The 15,600-nt window shown below is 37.4% G+C and overlaps 3 protein-coding genes across 4 annotated transcripts; 1 reads left to right on the top strand and 2 right to left on the bottom strand.

The window, feature by feature from the left end:
- Positions 1–629: 629 nt before the first annotated feature.
- On the top strand, positions 630–5,037 carry LOC106389897 (protein BREAST CANCER SUSCEPTIBILITY 1 homolog). The gene is made up of 14 exons (XM_013830249.3): positions 630–788; positions 921–974; positions 1,064–1,134; positions 1,211–1,318; positions 1,563–2,023; positions 2,229–2,336; positions 2,440–3,249; positions 3,333–3,433; positions 3,517–3,703; positions 3,787–3,884; positions 3,978–4,104; positions 4,181–4,346; positions 4,427–4,545; positions 4,620–5,037. The coding sequence occupies exons 1-14, from the start codon at positions 727–729 to the stop codon at positions 4,911–4,913; spliced, it is 2,766 nt and encodes a 921-aa protein (XP_013685703.2). The 5' UTR covers positions 630–726; the 3' UTR covers positions 4,914–5,037.
- Positions 5,038–5,680: 643 nt separating this feature from the next.
- On the bottom strand, positions 5,681–7,710 carry LOC106389896 (adrenodoxin-like protein 2, mitochondrial). Of its 2 annotated transcripts, none has more exons than XM_013830248.3 (8): positions 7,574–7,710; positions 7,345–7,443; positions 7,139–7,206; positions 6,592–6,704; positions 6,408–6,514; positions 6,247–6,296; positions 6,079–6,161; positions 5,681–5,972 (listed from the first exon to the last, which is right to left on the bottom strand). In XM_013830248.3, the coding sequence occupies exons 2-8, from the start codon at positions 7,400–7,402 to the stop codon at positions 5,858–5,860; spliced, it is 594 nt and encodes a 197-aa protein (XP_013685702.2). In that variant the 5' UTR covers positions 7,403–7,443; positions 7,574–7,710; the 3' UTR covers positions 5,681–5,857. The 2 variants fall into 2 exon arrangements, with proteins under 2 accessions (XP_013685702.2, XP_013685701.2); XM_013830247.3 differs by having other exon boundaries at positions 7,345–7,436; positions 7,574–7,698.
- A 1,381-nt stretch (positions 7,711–9,091) lies between these two features.
- Positions 9,092–15,566, bottom strand: LOC106389894 (DNA damage-binding protein 1b). Its single transcript, XM_013830244.3, has 19 exons — positions 15,292–15,566; positions 14,887–14,935; positions 14,659–14,718; positions 14,493–14,584; positions 14,116–14,167; positions 13,962–14,024; positions 13,813–13,862; positions 13,543–13,618; positions 13,090–13,299; positions 12,876–12,982; positions 12,695–12,803; positions 12,309–12,509; positions 12,005–12,220; positions 11,554–11,664; positions 11,097–11,372; positions 10,739–11,013; positions 10,295–10,643; positions 9,917–10,201; positions 9,092–9,830 (listed from the first exon to the last, which is right to left on the bottom strand). The coding sequence occupies exons 1-19, from the start codon at positions 15,393–15,395 to the stop codon at positions 9,249–9,251; spliced, it is 3,267 nt and encodes a 1,088-aa protein (XP_013685698.2). The 5' UTR covers positions 15,396–15,566; the 3' UTR covers positions 9,092–9,248.
- Between the last annotated feature and the right edge of the window lie 34 nt (positions 15,567–15,600).

Below are 15,600 nucleotides of genomic sequence, written 5' to 3'. Positions count from 1 at the left end.
AAAACAGAGCTTAACATGAAAAAAAAAACCACCATTCACAGTTAGAGAAGAATCTTACCCCCAAAAAGGGAGTCTTAGATCTGAAGAACAACGAATCCAAAACCACCCATCTTAGAACTAGTTCATAACTCTCTCGGGGCTTAGACATTGTGAACTCGAACCTCCAGCTTGATTCATCTTTAAAGGATGCAACTTTGTTGGACTGGAGAAAAGTTGAATTTATCCTTTAGGGTTCTGTGATTAAATAGTGTATATCGCCTCGATACGAGGCCCTTGCAAAATGTATCCATGTTCTATGCTTCCTTTTTTCAATCCGCTATGGCGTCTCAACCTCCTACGCCGACCTTGGCAAACACCTCATCTTCTTCTGCCTCTCTGCTTCATATTTTTATATGCTAATTGTGGAGCTGGTATCTAGTGCGTACAAGGTGTTGGAGAAATTTGTAATTCTAGGACCAAAAATAATGGGGGTTCAAATCTCAACAAGTTAATAAAATTTAAGGTAAGGAAAAGAAAAAAAAAATTTATTATTTTTGGGCGGGGAGTGAAAACATTTGAAATAAATAAAAAGTTCGCGGCTTTGGCTTTCTCACGAAACGTTCTAAAAGCTTACAAGGGAAGCTCTTTCAAGGATACGCTTCTTCACCATCTCTCTCTATAATATATATATATATACCCAGAGGGAAAGACGCTTCAGTGCTTAATCTATACAGAACGAAAGAGAAGATGGGAGACGACGGCGCAACTCACCTGGAGAAGATGGGAAGAGAACTCAAGTGCCCTATCTGGTAATTCTCTCTGTGCTTTTTGGATTCATATTGATTTACGATCTCTTGGTATTAGCTTTGTAATCCAAGTTGAATTGAGGCCTTGTTTAAACAACTTACCCTTTTTTTTTTTTTTGTTTTTTTCTGTGGCAGCTTGAGTCTATTTAATTCCGCAGTTTCGCTTACCTGCAACCATGTCTTTTGCAAGTAACAACACTCCTCCTCCTTTTCTTTTCTTTCTTTCTTTTGATATAGCATGTATTAATCAAACTTGTTTTCTTTCTTTTTTTTCTCAGTGCATGTATAGTGAAATCTATGAAAGTCGATGCTACTTGTCCTGTCTGTAAAGTCCCATTCCATCGTAGAGGTATTTTCACTTGCTTTTTTTTTTTAATTGATCTCAGAGTCATACCTAACTTTTTGATAATTATGATGTTTGTTAGAGATTCGAGGAGCTCCTCATATGGATAGCTTGGTGAGCATTTACAAGAACATGGAAGTTGCTTCTGGTCTCCACATGTTTGTTAGCCTGACTAAACAATCATCACCAGGTATGCTTACTGTTAGCCTGTTAGGATGATTATCTTAAATTAAACGAAGGATACTTAACTATATTAGTAACTGGAGGTTAATCATTTCACTTCATTTTCTGTTTTTTTTCTCTAAATTGGACGTTAAACAAACGCCATAAGATTCCTCTTGAATGCTTGTTTTGCTGCAATTTTTTGAACTTTTATATGAACGATGAGGTAAGTACCTCTTTCTTAATGTGTGTTCTGTGATTTGTGTCTGTAGAAAAAGAAATGCATGTGGGAGATGCTTCCATTGAAAAGGAAAACGGTAAGAAACGTGTGGGATCTAGTAAGGCCCGAACATCCAAGAAGAGAGGGTCTAAAAGAAACAAGGAGACAGATGTAGATGCCACCGGACCTATTGTTATGAAGCCTTCATCCCAAACCAATAAAAGGGTGCAGCTGTCGCAGAATCACTCTTCTCAAACTTTAACAAAATCTACAGAATCTCTTGAATCAGCTGAAAAACTCAGGGACTACACTGATAAAACTGTGATTCGTTTGAACGAGCATCCAAGTCTGAATAAAGAAGATAATCTAGCACCTTTGTTCTGGTTGAGAGATGAAGATGATGGGGAGAGCTTAAGCTCACCAACAGAAAGTGATCAGCTTTTAAATGTGACACCAGTTGATGTTCCTTCTTTCAGTGATTTGAAGGACTCAGATCATGAGGGCCCATCCAAAGTAACTTCTTGAAACCCCAATATCTTATTTCAATGATATCTTCCGCTACTTATTGCAAAACATTGTTATGTGGTTTTTTTTTTCACTCATAATGACTACTGCAACCTCAAGCTATTTGACACATATCTATTACTCTTAAATCCAATATCCAAAAAACATCATCGGGCTCTTTGATCTAACTTCTTTCTTATGGTGAGTGTTTCAGGCAGTCGAGCAAAGGCCACATCCAGGAGACATGTTTGACAGTGAAATGTTTGAATGGACTCAAAGGCCTTGTTCTCCAGAGATTCTGCCTAGTCCGGTGAAGGCCAAGGTAACGGAACTTCTTTACTCTGATACAGACAGATGTTCTCCTTCTTTGTTAGTTTCTTCATGTCGGTTGAAATTAACTGAAGATTTTCAAATTTTATTTGTAGGACCTAGGTAGAGGTGAGATTGATCTTCCCCAAAGGGAACTATCTAAAGATGCATCATCAAATAAAAAACGCAAAGCAGGAAGTGCAAGAAAGAAAGTTGTTAATGTACGTGTTGGGGTTTCCAAGGAGGACCACATGGCATCGTCTGCAGGAGAGAATATTGGTGAGAGACAAGTGATTGGTGGAACTTCTGGAAAATCTATCAGGAAAGATGGAAAGCTTGATGAAAATGTGAAAGCTAAACGGGCTACAAGAAACAAGGGCCAGACTTCAGAAGTTCAGTCTGGTGTTAAAAAATCTGTGGAAGCAGAGGGAAAGCAAGGGACAAAGAGGAAAAGATCTAGCGTTAAAGTGTCTGCAGAGCAGCCGGTTGCTGTATCTAATGAGCTCTCACTTGGAACAGAGAACGTTGGTAAGGGGGATCAGGAACCTGAAAAACAAAGTCCTGCAGAGAAACCCTCTCTGAAAAAGAGAAGAAAATCTCAAACGGGTGATCTCTCTGAGAGAAGTGAAAAGAAGACTTCAGAAAAGAGATCAAAACTTGATTCCTGTGCAACCCCAAGCAGAGTTACACAATCCCGTGGCAAGAAAATCCTAAGTGATGAGTTGAATCAAGAGGGTGATAGACAAGATTCAACTAACAAAAAGAAACCCAATGTGGATAAATGCAATCATACCGTGCAAGATTCAGAGAAACGCTCAACGATGAACAAGCCCTCGCTTGGAGGTAGTGTACTTCTGCGACGATGTTCTGGACCACGAACAAATAAATTCCCTTGTGCATTCTGTCAGTCCTCAGTCGAAACAGAGGTAAGCAAGCTTCACTATCTTACATTGGAGTCCTAGATGTACCCCCCGTTAGTTGATTCTGAATTGGAATGTGTAACTGACAGGCTTCAGGAAAAATGTCTCACTACCACAAAGGTGATCCTGTCTCTGCTGATTTTAGTGGAGGGTCTAACGTCATACATGTTCACAAAAACTGTGCTGAATGGTAAGATATCTGGTTATAGTAGTAACTCATGCCTTTTGAATAATTTAAACTACATGAGCATGAAACTATATTGCATTTTCCAGGGCTCCAAATGTATACTTCAACAGACGTACAGCAGTCAACCTTGATGTGGAGCTGACAAGAAGCCGGAGAATAACTTGCAGTTGCTGTGGGCTTAAAGGGGCAGCACTTGGTTGTTACAATGAGAGTTGCAAGAATAGCTTTCACGTTACGTGTGCAAAACTGATACCAGAATGCAGATGGGACGATGTAAGTGTTGCATAGGTTATGTAAAAACTCTGTCTCATAGTCCTTTATACCGTTTTTAACATCTTTTTTTTTTTTTCTAACAGAAAAACTTTGTAATGCTATGCCCTTTGGATGCATCCTCTAAGTTGCCCTGTGAAGAGGCTAGTCCAAAAGGAAGAAAACGCAAGCGTGCTCCTGAAGGGTAATGTTATTTTTATTTTATTAATGCGGATTATAAGGTGATTCTAATTTGTGAAATTATAATGTTGACAATAACTTTATCTATCTTCTCTAGACCATTGCAAGCTCAGGCTAATCAAGTATCTGAAAAATCTGACATCAGTGAGCTCCAGAGAAAGCCTTTTCACGGATTACCCAAGAAAATGGTTCTATGCTGTTCAGGACTTACAGATGAAGCGAATGTATATACATACCCTTTTGCTTTATCAAAACCTCTCCACGTTATAACTTGAACCGCATTGATGGCTTTGCTTGCAGAGTGTGATTTTGGAATTTGCTGAACTGTCTGGAGTTACAGTCTCGAGAAAATGGGAACCAAGAGTTACACACGTCATTGCATCAACCAACGAAAATGGAGCCTGCAAAAGGACACTCAAATTCATGATGGGGATCTTAGAGGGGAAATGGATTCTTAGCATTGATTGTAAGTATTATCAGCAAAGAAACATGTATGTTTGTGATATATCAAAAATCAACAAGATGTCTGTATATATTTTCTTGCAGGGATCAAGGCCTGTATGAAAAACGGAGAATATGTATGCGAGGAGCCATATGAGATTTCCATTGATGTTCATGGAACACGACAAGGACCTTATATTGGAAGGCAAAGAGCTTTAAACAAGGTTTGCCTCTTCTCTCTGTGTTACAACATACTTGATAAAAGTATCATCTAATGGTTTGATTCTACATTGTGCAGGAACCAAAACTTTTTAACGGACTAAAGTTTTACATAATGGGAGACTTCGAGCTTGCTTACAAAGGTATGATTGTAGCAGCAGGAGGAACAATCCTGTGCAGGCGACCCATTTCTAATGATGATAATGAAGTTTCCACGATCATAGTGTTTAATGTTGAGCCAAGCAAGAAGAAAACTCTGACGGAGAGAAGATCCGATGCTGAGGCCTTGGCTAGATCTGTTAATGCAAGAGCTGCAAGTAGTTCATGGGTCTTGGATTCTATTGCGGGTTGCCAAGTTCTAGAATTGATATAAGTTTCGTCTCTGGATGGTTTAGTTGTTTTTGGTTTTGTCAGTATGGCTTATGGAGACTTGTGTTAATATTTATCTTTTAACGTTTTAATTTATGAAGAGCGAATATATCAATAAGTTTATAATATTTTTTTTCAATCTCAATGTCTTCTACAACATCTCCATTCAATCAACACCATAGTTTTATGCAGAGGAGATGTCAAACCAAATCAAGATGACATAGGTTGCTTCTGCAAAGCATAATATAGAAACTTGTCCTAATATCATCGCTGCAAAGCATATTGTACAAACCTGTCCAAATATCATGGAAGCAGTGATAAGGCTCGAGAAATGCATGTTTCGTTGCACGATTCAAGCCATCTTTAGGTCAGGAGCCCAGTTCCTTTTTTTATCAGACATCAAGCAACGTTAGCGTGACGGGCAAGAAAGGTTTCAGCAAGGGCTTAGGTGTACTATTGGATTCATTAAGGGGGAAAAATCGAGGCTTATGAGGGCGATGTTAAGTTTGCAGCAGGAGTGAAAAGAACCGTGGCTCTGTTCACATCAGATGGTAGAATCAGATCTTTGCTAGGGCTTTTTACTTGTTGTGATGGAAAGGCAGGTGGATTAATCCGAGTTTGCTATTCTAGGTTTTAAAATTATCTATTTGTTGATCGCTGTAGGCTATTTAAGAACAGAAACAACCTCTTTCTGCTCATATTAATGAGCCTCAGAAGAAGTGATCAAGGTATAACAAGTTGCCTACTTGAAACTTAAAAGAGAACAGGGAAGAAGAGAACTCTGAAAGCAATTTATCAAGATTATTGTAGTTTTATAATGCTTGATAACTGTGAAAAGGTTTTAAGGTTTTATCATGTATTTTCGGATGATAAACAAAAGTGTTAACTCTCAGCTCAACTCATTGAAAACAAAAGAATCGTCTGGTGTGAGAGACTTTGAAATTGGCTTTAGTGAGGTTTTGGAACAAACCCATCAACTGCGAAATTCCTGGTGGCTGAAGGAATGGCTAAGCGTATTCCATCTATCTCTGGCTTTGCTATCACTTGACATCCCAACCTCGACCTATACACAATTTTCATATGGAACATATCAGCAACATTTCTCCAATGAACCCGAGTGAGACCATTTTAAAGCTTAACAGAGAGAGAGAGAGAGAGGGGGAACGCACGTTTCTGTTAAGGCGAAAGCAAGATCCAGCATATCGTTCTCTTCATCTGTAGGTTCTTCAAGTTTGTTGTAGTACTCCGTGTCCTAGTTTTCAATCACAGTTTGGTGAAAACACACTTCAAGATCAATCAATTGCAAGAAAGAGAGAGAGGGAGAGAGTTAGTTTTACCATAACAATCACATGGCACGTCGAACACGCCAGAGAACATTCACACGCCCCTGAATATTTAGATAAAAACAACCTTATTACTACTATCTTGGTTTAAGCAAAAAAAAAAAAAACTATAGCATCAGACCCAAAAGAAAGAATGAAATGGAAGAAAAGGGTGCCTTCGAGTTCTATATCGTTTTCATGGGCAGCTTCAAGGATGTTCATTCCGATGGGGACCTTAATATGAATCTCCTCTCCATCTTTATCAACAAAGATAACGTTTATCCTGTATACAACTCTCAGTGTCAGCATTTGTTCTTGTCAAGAGTTTGAATGTTTTATAAGATAAATCTGAACACTTACTTTTCTGTTTCTTCACCGCTTGTTCCAGAGGAAGTGCTAAAGGATGTACACAGATTATGATTATTTGAGAAAAGGGCTTGCCGAAAAGTCCTAGTTTGCGTCTGTGTTACAGCCTTGTCAAAAAAAAAAAAAAAAAAGGAAGAAAGAGCAGAGATATCAAATCAAGATAAAATATGAATCAAAAATCTCTAATCTAGTTCACTTGCAGGCAAAAGAGACATATCAAGCACTTTGGTTAGCTCTTTGAGCCAAAACCATTACCTTTTAATTCTCCTCTAATGATTTTAATTAGCTATAGTCAATTTCATAGGATCCACCCTTTTCAGATTTAGCTAGAGATACAAAACTAAAATCAGTTTCAACAAAGCTTTTAGATAGGCTAATTAATAATGAATCCACATTTTAATCAGAGCAGACTGGCTAATTAATAATAAAACTTTTTTCTATCTTAAAGCTATCGAGTTTGGGAAAGAGATTGTCTAATCAATGAACCATGTAAAGAGTGTAATAAACATTCATGAACTGAGAACAAAGGTCTGAGACTAACCGAGGAATGCAGATATTGGCCATAAGACCTCTGTAGAATCCTCCTTCCACAAACTGAGAAATGCCTCTCTGCCCCCAAAACATAAACAATGGAGTTAAATTACAGAAGACAACATATGAGCTTCTGCTTCCACCACCAAAAGCAAAAAAAGAACAAATCCAAATCAACAATTGCAAGAAAATAGAGCCAAAGATAAATGAAATAACCTTTTGGAAGCTCTTTGGCAATGCGAAAACCTAATCTTGAGAGCCTACGGAAGAGCATGATGATCTTGGCGCCCCACCAAATGTTTCTCTACCTACAATCTCGAAACCAATTCAAAATGAGTACAAGAAGAGGAAGAAGCCAAGACACTATACATCTTGAAAGGGCATCGAAGATTCGACGAAACAGAACATAACACACAGAGAAGCTAAAGGTAAAAAAGGTTATTACTTTTTTTTTTTAAATCAAGATTCGACGATGGAGGAAAGGGCTAAGAAGAGGATTTAGGGTTTGTGCGTTCGTTGACACAAAGGACAACCTCCTCCTCTGTCTCAACTCTCCTCCACCTTCTCTTCTGCCTCTGGTTTATTTACGCCCCGACAGTTTCTCTAAACCCGTACCGAACCGGCTTAGACCACACAAAACCGAACCACGTTTAAATTTCAAAGTTAATAATACTTGAAATTCACTATTTTCGTTCCAAAAAAAGGAAATTCACTATTTTGAAAATAAAACAAAATTAAATTAAATTAAATATTTAAATTGTTTACTTAAGTTTTTTTTCTAAAAAATATATATATATATATATATATTATTTTCTCAAATTTATTTTGGATTATTGATCAAACTTTTTGGTGTAGATTGGTTGAATACGAATATAAAATTGTCGGGCTGAATTCAATTCGGCTAGACCAAGTTGTCTATTACCAAAACAAAAACGGCACTCTGGCTTACTTATGTGAAACTACTGCTCAAGTTCTCACAGAGAAAATAACTCTTTGGAGTATTTCCAAATGAATTTCTATAACTTCGAATATAAAGTTTTTTACTTTCCAAAAATAAACTTCAGAACTTCAAATTTGAAATTTTCATGAGTGAAACTCTATATTTGAAGTTTCGCTACTCAAAACTTCAAATTTGAAATTTCATATTTTTATTTGCATTTTGATCCTTACAATTACAAATCACATTTATGATTCATAAATATTTTTTATTTATTGTTTTAATCCTTATAAAAATTATATCTCATAAATATTTTAAATTTTTGTTTACAAAATTTAATTTTATACATAAAATTAAATAAAAATTTAAAATAAGATTTAAAATATTTGAAACTGGATTTAGATTACAAAAATATACAAAAAAACTTAACAAAAAACTTTTAAAAAATTACATGAAGACATAACTATTACACAAATTTAAATATTACAACAACACTAATAGTCAGGTAAGTTTGAACTGGAACCTTCAAAATTTCTAAATATTGTCCAATTTTTTTTTTTGTGTAACTGAAGATGGTTGTTGTTGTTGTTGTTGATGATGTATTTTCGTACAATCCTTTCTTGTTTATATGAATATATTCACGAGTATTAATATCATCGATAAAAGTTAGTCTTATAGCAATATTTTATGTTTATCTTTTACTTTCTTGTTCTTATCTAATGTATTTACAAGTATTAATATCACTCAATTTTTATCTCTAATCTACAAATTAAAAATGAGGATAATCATTTTTACTTCAAAATGGACTAATAGATCATATATGCATTACGAAAATCACTTTATAGAATAATATGATATTTTGATTGAAGTTTAATATTAATCAAATTATTTTGTTTAAATTAATATTGTTGTAATATGTTTATATATGTGCTAGTTATTTACAAAATTTTTATGAATTCAAATTAGTTATGATAAATATAAATTTCATATTAGAAAATACAAATAGTTTTAAAGTTGAGTTTGAAATTTTGCTTTCGGAAAAAACGCATTTAAACTTCACATATAGAGTTTTGGAAACTTCAAAATAGAGTTATGTTTTGGAGATACTCTTAGAACCAAAAATAAAAAATAAATGTTGAGAAATGAACCAACGAGAGAGCAGAGAGAAAAGCTATGGATCTGCTCAGTGAAGCCTTGTGAGTTCCTCAACTCTCTTACACAATTCTTCCACTTGCACATCCATCCCTTTAGATATCTCCTCCATCTTCCTCCTGCTCAGATCCATGAACGATTCTATCAAATCCCCATCCAAGAAACTCCTCGCATCTGCACTTCTCTTCTCGTTCTTGAACGATCTCCACTGCTCATGGCTCAAACCGCCAACTCCTTTGATCACTTTCCTCATACTCGTCTGCAGTTTCTCCAGAAACGCATACTGTTCTTGCGGCAGCGAAGCCATCACTCCGATCACACCGTTGACAGTGCCAAAGATCATAGTCGGTATCTGACTAGTTTCTGAATCAGGCAGCCTCGTGACCAGAGATCCATGGCGGAATCGGTTCACAAATTCCCCAATGTGATACTCACCAACCACCTCCATGCGACACCGTTCTTCATCTGTAGCAGCTTCACTGTGCCTCTTCACTGTGAATAGGTTGTAGCAATTGTCAGCACCGAGGTACGTGTCATCATCTAGTATCCCAACTGCCGTCATCCAGCTTGCATTATAGTCTCGAGCTATCTCCTCGATCGCACCTTCCTCGTGCTTTAAAACAGACACAAGCAGTCTACATGAGATCTACGATTTAACATGTATTAACAAGAAGATGGAAGTAGCAAAATCTTTTTTACCTTGTAGATCAATAAGGAGATTGACTTCATGAGGTCACCAACGACGATGAAGTCTCCACGGGTCTGAACGTAGAGAGCTAGTATGTGACCGTGATGTCCACATTCAGACTGGAGCTCCCGAGTTCCATCATCCCGCAACGTCCATTTATACAACTGAATTTTCTGATTAATAGCAGCTAGAAGTTTTCCATTGAAGGCATTAAGAGAATAAACAGATCCTTTAGTTTCCTTCTCTGCTACCAGCTGCAGCTTTCCTTCTTCAACTACAAACACAAGTATCCTTCCCTACAATCACAGAACAAAAGAAAAAAAAAATTGAAAAAAAGAATTGGGAGAAATAAAGTTTAACACAAACAAAATACAGAGAGTCATGTATACCTTCGTTGGTTCGTTCTCCTCAGGCAAAACATATGAAGTACCGACACAATAGTAAACGTTTTTGTCGTCGGTAAAAGAGCCGCTCAGTATGGAGCAACCGTATTCAAAGGCATCCAAAGGGTAAGTTGCCAAGAATTCGAAATCTCGGTCATCCAACAGACGGACAAAATGCATCTCAGATTCTTCTGCACTCGGTTGGTTTCTCAAACTGCAGATAGCAAATGTTCGCGTTTGTTCCTGATGGCAGATACGGCGAGCGTGCTCTCCAATGGGAATAGTGCGTATGTGAAGCTTCTGAATCTCATCGATGGTACCAATAGTAAGTTCCCCTTCCCTAGCAATCGCTAAGCTGCTCATGGAAGAGAAGCAGAACCAAATTTCAACACTACATGCTTCGGCCCCCAAAGGAAAAAAAGAGAGAGAGAGATTTAGAAATTAGTTTACCTGTCTGGAAAAGCACCAGAGTTGAAGGGACACATGTGACTAACTTCTTTCAAATTCACGTTGCTGTATATCAGCTTCTTGTTGTTGCTATATATAACAGACGGTCTATCTGATGCAGCGAAGACATGCGTTGCACTTTTAGATGAAAACGTACGCAGAGTTATAGGCTGAGTCCCAAGCGATACTTTTTTCCGATCTCTCAACTCCCCAGTGCTCGTATCCAACTGGAAGTTTAATAGATGGCCATCTCCAAGAGCACACAGCAAGTAAGATATCTGCCACAAAATGAAATACCATTTGTTATCTAGTATGGCAACCAAAGGCTGCATTAATAATAAGATGGTGAAGAAAACCATACCCCTTCGAATGCACAAAGAAGAACAGATCGGGGAATTATCTCTCCTCCTAGTTGCTCCTTAGTGATAAGAGTCAAGTCCGGCAGCACAAAAATCCGTACACTTATATCTGTCCACATCCCCACCGCAGCTAGCTGACTGTAATTAGGATTGTCCCCAGTGGGGTTTATATCAAGACAAGAAACCTCGTACTCCAACTGGGCATGTTTGACTTCCGTCAATGTCCCATCTCCAATTTCTATATAGACCAAATGTCCACCTCCAGTCGCCAAAAGAACCTAACATGTATATCAATCCAAATCACATTGCATTTCTAGAAACGAGAAGGATACTGAAGCTATAAGTTTTTGGAAAAAAAAAAAAATCCATGTATAGTACTAAATACTCCTAGAATTCTTCTCTCTCGGGAAGTTTTAAATATAGCAGCTCCATATAAATCCTTAAGAAAGAAAGACACACCTGGCTAGCATTTGCAGTTGCAACATTAACAGTGAATCCAGCTGGGGCATCCCATTTATTCCGCAATTCTCTAGTTGTCGAACTGACTAGCCTCACAGAATTTGAAGTAATCTGATCAAGAAAAGACAGTAGTTAATGCATCCTCGAGTAAAAGATAGGATAGAAAACTGTAGGAGACAAAAAAAACATGCCCACAGAAAAATAACATCGATGAAATGACAAGAAACTATGTCAAAAGGACATCTAAATTTGATTCGCTTTGAAAGACCCAGAAGGCCTAAAAATTGACAACTGATTTAACTATACGTAGATAACACATTGAAATGCCGTGAAACGCAAAGAAGACAAACCATATATTGATAACCTGGACATACACTCAAAACCTACAAATTGGATTTCGACAAATAGTTTTCTGCATAGAAACTGACGAATGAGCACTGGCATAACATACCTGTACAAGTTGGTTGTAGACAGCATCATGACAAAATAAAGTCTGGACTTGAGACAAGAAACCCTCAATCTCTGTGTCTTCCAGTTCATCCTCTATGTTCATGGCTAAGATACGAGTTTCACTGATGAAACTAACTACCAGGAATGTATCAAAGGCGTCATCAATTGAAGATTTCAGCGACCATATTCCTTTGATTCCTGGAAGTTCCACTGACGCCTGTAATACAACAGAGTCATATATAAAAATCAGAGAGCTACTCATACATGACACCGAGTCAAAAAGACATTCTTGATAAACATCAAACCTGTTCATTTATTCCTATCCCATTACGAACTATGCGAAGAGAACCATCCTTGTATGCTCCAGAGCAAGTTACAACCTGACCTTGCCCCTGTCTCTCAAGGTCAACTACACAAAAGTCGACAATAGGCCCCAAGTTGACATACTGTTCTATAATTTCTACATATGAACCGTTTGCATCCGGCTGCATGTTTAACTTTATAAGCTGCAGTTTAAACATGAAAACATTCAGATGCTTCATACTACATATTTATACTAGAAATCATAGAAGATTAGAGTCTAACACAAATAACTAGGATAGTGGTAACCAAATTTTTTATACTATACATTATCCAAGAAAAATAAATATAAAAGATTTTGTAATGGGAACCGTATTCAATCCTAGCGTACCTGTGAATCTCCATAGCTTGAGCCGATAAAGACGACAGCATTGTCAAGATAGGAGATGGTAGATGCAATCGATGTTTCACCCAAAAGCTCAATTTTGAGGCCAGTGACCCTAGAGAAAAATAAAGTCAGAATATCCACAATTTTGTTTTTATTTCGACAGAGCTTTGTAATATCAACTCACTTTTCTTTCTCGTGGGTTATAACAAGGAGGTGGATCAGTCCGGCATGGTCACCAAGAAGATACCTAGAGCCATCAACATCAACTCTTCCATATGCCTTTGTGATGGACTGGACAATTAAATTGAAGCTTTGAAAATCAAGGGGTGCTCACTGAAAGGTTATGCACATGTTTATAGGAGCAATGGAGCATATGGCATGATGTCAGAAAAACTTACAGATCTTATTGGTATAGCTTTGAGTGCATTGGCACTACAATACACAATTGTTTCTTCTCCAATGATAAGGACCCCACACAGAGGTGAAGGCACAGGGATCAATAGGTCAGCACCATTGTCAAGATTGTTCTGTGACCATGGTCCTTCGACAAAATCTTTCTCCTTCTGAGAAACTTCATATGTTTTTACATGACGAGCATCTTTGTTGTCCTATAACGCAGGAATTAATTAGTTCACCCAAATAAGTCCTAGATCACATTATACCAAGTTAAGAGAAAATATACAATTCGTTTCTACAAAAAATACTATACACATATAGAAAAACAGTAGTGCTAATTTGCTCCATTTCTACCAGCTTTCCAACAGAGCGGATTTTAAGAAAGAACAAGGATTCATGTGAACATTATTATATATTAATTACAAAAATAAATAACCATAGCAAATTCATTTAACCTGATAAAGTACTGCGATTGTTGGCTTTGCGCATCCATACAGAAACTTGATATCCAGGACCTGCAACTCCTCCAACCTGAAATTTAGTCAATATTAGATTCAGTGTTGTGGTTCTCGAAATAACCACATCTGCAAGAAACAAAGAGTATCGACCGAGTGTATTAATAAAACAGAATCTGATGCATGGAAACAAGGGTTCACTAGAACAAACACGACGTAGACGACTAACCAACATAAGAAAAAGAGCTGTCCTTTATCGAAAAGGAGTACCTTATGTTATAAGCTTCCTTGAGCTGTCCTTTATTGTCAAATGGAACCACCTAACCAAAGTCGGTTCATAAATAAAATTTCAGTAACATGACACAGACAGCTAACGAGCATACCATGCGTCAAATTTCTTCTAGAGGTCAATAACATACCTTAAACAAGCCGTCATACAGATGGAGGCCAATGAATCTGCAATCAGGATCAATTATACCAATCTGCAAAATCAGTGTAAAGTGAGAACTCAGGAATGCCACATAAGTCAAATTTCACAAAACTGATACAATGCAGTAGTACTGAACTCAATACCTGACCATTGTCGGTCTGTCTGCCTATACGATCAGAGACATCCCCCATTGCCCTACATAATGATGAAAACAATATTTAAGAATCAGCTGTACAGGAAGCTTTTGTCAAGGCTATGTATATACAACAAAGTATGAGTAAGTTAATGACCAACAGTAGCTGAGATCCTATAGCTTATTCAGAATAAATAGGAACCTCATGAACTTTGAAGTTGTTTCTAAAAAAACTACAGCATAAACCATGCAATTGTCTGCGACTAGTTACTAAAATCCGATACCTTTCCAAGCCCAATACCAAATTTGGACAAAAAAAAGAATACAGAAAGCACATAAACTAGAAGAACTATAAAATTTGATTCCCCCTCCCCTCCTCCTTTTTACCTTGTAATAAGCTCGGAGGAATCAGAATCCCACTGAAGAACACAGAATTTATATCCCTCAGTTGCAATGAACAAAAAATCTTGTGTTTCACCCTGCAAAAGATGAAGTACTTATCATTTAACACTGTCACTTACTCGTGATAAGCCAGACTGAAAACTATACTCACGTGGGGACGGAACAATTCCAAAGTAGCGATTCTCCCATATAGAGGAACATCCAGTATAGCCTGCAAAATAAAATAAAAAAATCACTCAACATATCCAATCCATATAGAGAATTTCGTTTTAAACGTTCCAAATTTCCAACTATAATCCAAGTAACTGAACATTTGTAAATTTGAAATAAACTCATCTTCGGAAAACAAAACCATTAGAACAAAAGATGTGTGAAGTACCTGAAGTCCCTGTGGAGTAAGCAGATGGATCTCGAAGCGAGTGCATTTCCTGAGAAAAGTCAAAACACTGTTGTCATACTACAGACCCATAAGAAGATAGCTTATAAAACAATTAACAGAATTGTATGCAAACAAAAACTTGTAACAAGAAATCAAAAGCATCAAGGTGCATTCTTTAACATGAAATCAAAAGCATCAAGGTGCATTCTTTAACATGAAATCAAGTGTAGATCAAACGCTGGTAGATCAACAGGTGAATCGATTGTGTACATCTCTCTCATAAACCACATTAAAACCCTAATAATCAGCTGTTAAAGCAGAGGATCCAGGAGACAGACTACAGAAATCAACGAGCTTCCTTATAAACCCTAAAAGCACAATTGCGAAAAAGAAGGAGTTACGTACGCGACAATGAGATTGAGCTCCTGGGGACTGGTGAGGTTTCCGACGCAAGAGTGAGTGACAGAGGTTGGTTTCTGAGCCGTGACGACGTAGTTCCATACGCTCATCTTCTTCTTCTTCTTCGTTCGTTACGGAAACTAGGGTTTCGCTTTCTACGCGACTCACGCGGAAATAAACACTTCCCGCCTCTGTTATTATTATTATTATAGAGGAGCAACGGAGAAGAGAAGAGGCGATGCAACGCAAGAGAGGAGGAGGCGGCGCCTTAAGAAGAATGGCCGGTTCGGAGCAGAGACTTGAAATTAGAAGGAC

Source organism: Brassica napus, chromosome C3 (genome assembly GCF_020379485.1).
Source record: "Brassica napus cultivar Da-Ae chromosome C3, Da-Ae, whole genome shotgun sequence".
NCBI classification, from domain to species: domain Eukaryota; kingdom Viridiplantae; phylum Streptophyta; class Magnoliopsida; order Brassicales; family Brassicaceae; genus Brassica; species Brassica napus.
Note: the sequence above shows the minus strand (reverse complement) of the source record. Positions and strands in the feature narration are given on the sequence as shown.

What these genes read in the sequence shown, in the direction of transcription:
- LOC106389896 (XM_013830248.3), bottom strand. Translation starts at nt 7,402, where the DNA reads ATGCTCTTCCGTAGGCTCTCAAGATTAGGTTTTCGCATTGCCAAAGAG. An exon ending in AGCGGTGAAGAAACAGAAAA is followed by an intron (nt 6,515 to 6,591) that starts GTAAGTGTTCAG and finishes AGTTGTATACAG; the next exon opens with GATAAACGTTATCTTTGTTG. An exon ending in GCTTTCGCCTTAACAGAAAC is followed by an intron (nt 5,973 to 6,078) that starts GTGCGTTCCCCC and finishes AATTGTGTATAG; the next exon opens with GTCGAGGTTGGGATGTCAAG.
- LOC106389894 (XM_013830244.3), bottom strand. Translation starts at nt 15,395, where the DNA reads ATGAGCGTATGGAACTACGTCGTCACGGCTCAGAAACCAACCTCTGTC. An exon ending in CAATCGCAGTACTTTATCAG is followed by an intron (nt 13,300 to 13,542) that starts GTTAAATGAATT and finishes CCTGCGTTATAG; the next exon opens with GACAACAAAGATGCTCGTCA. An exon ending in AAGCTATACCAATAAGATCT is followed by an intron (nt 12,983 to 13,089) that starts GTAAGTTTTTCT and finishes TTAATTGTCCAG; the next exon opens with TCCATCACAAAGGCATATGG.
- LOC106389897 (XM_013830249.3), top strand. Translation starts at nt 727, where the DNA reads ATGGGAGACGACGGCGCAACTCACCTGGAGAAGATGGGAAGAGAACTC. An exon ending in ATCATGAGGGCCCATCCAAA is followed by an intron (nt 2,024 to 2,228) that starts GTAACTTCTTGA and finishes TGAGTGTTTCAG; the next exon opens with GCAGTCGAGCAAAGGCCACA. An exon ending in CAGAATGCAGATGGGACGAT is followed by an intron (nt 3,704 to 3,786) that starts GTAAGTGTTGCA and finishes TTTTTCTAACAG; the next exon opens with AAAAACTTTGTAATGCTATG.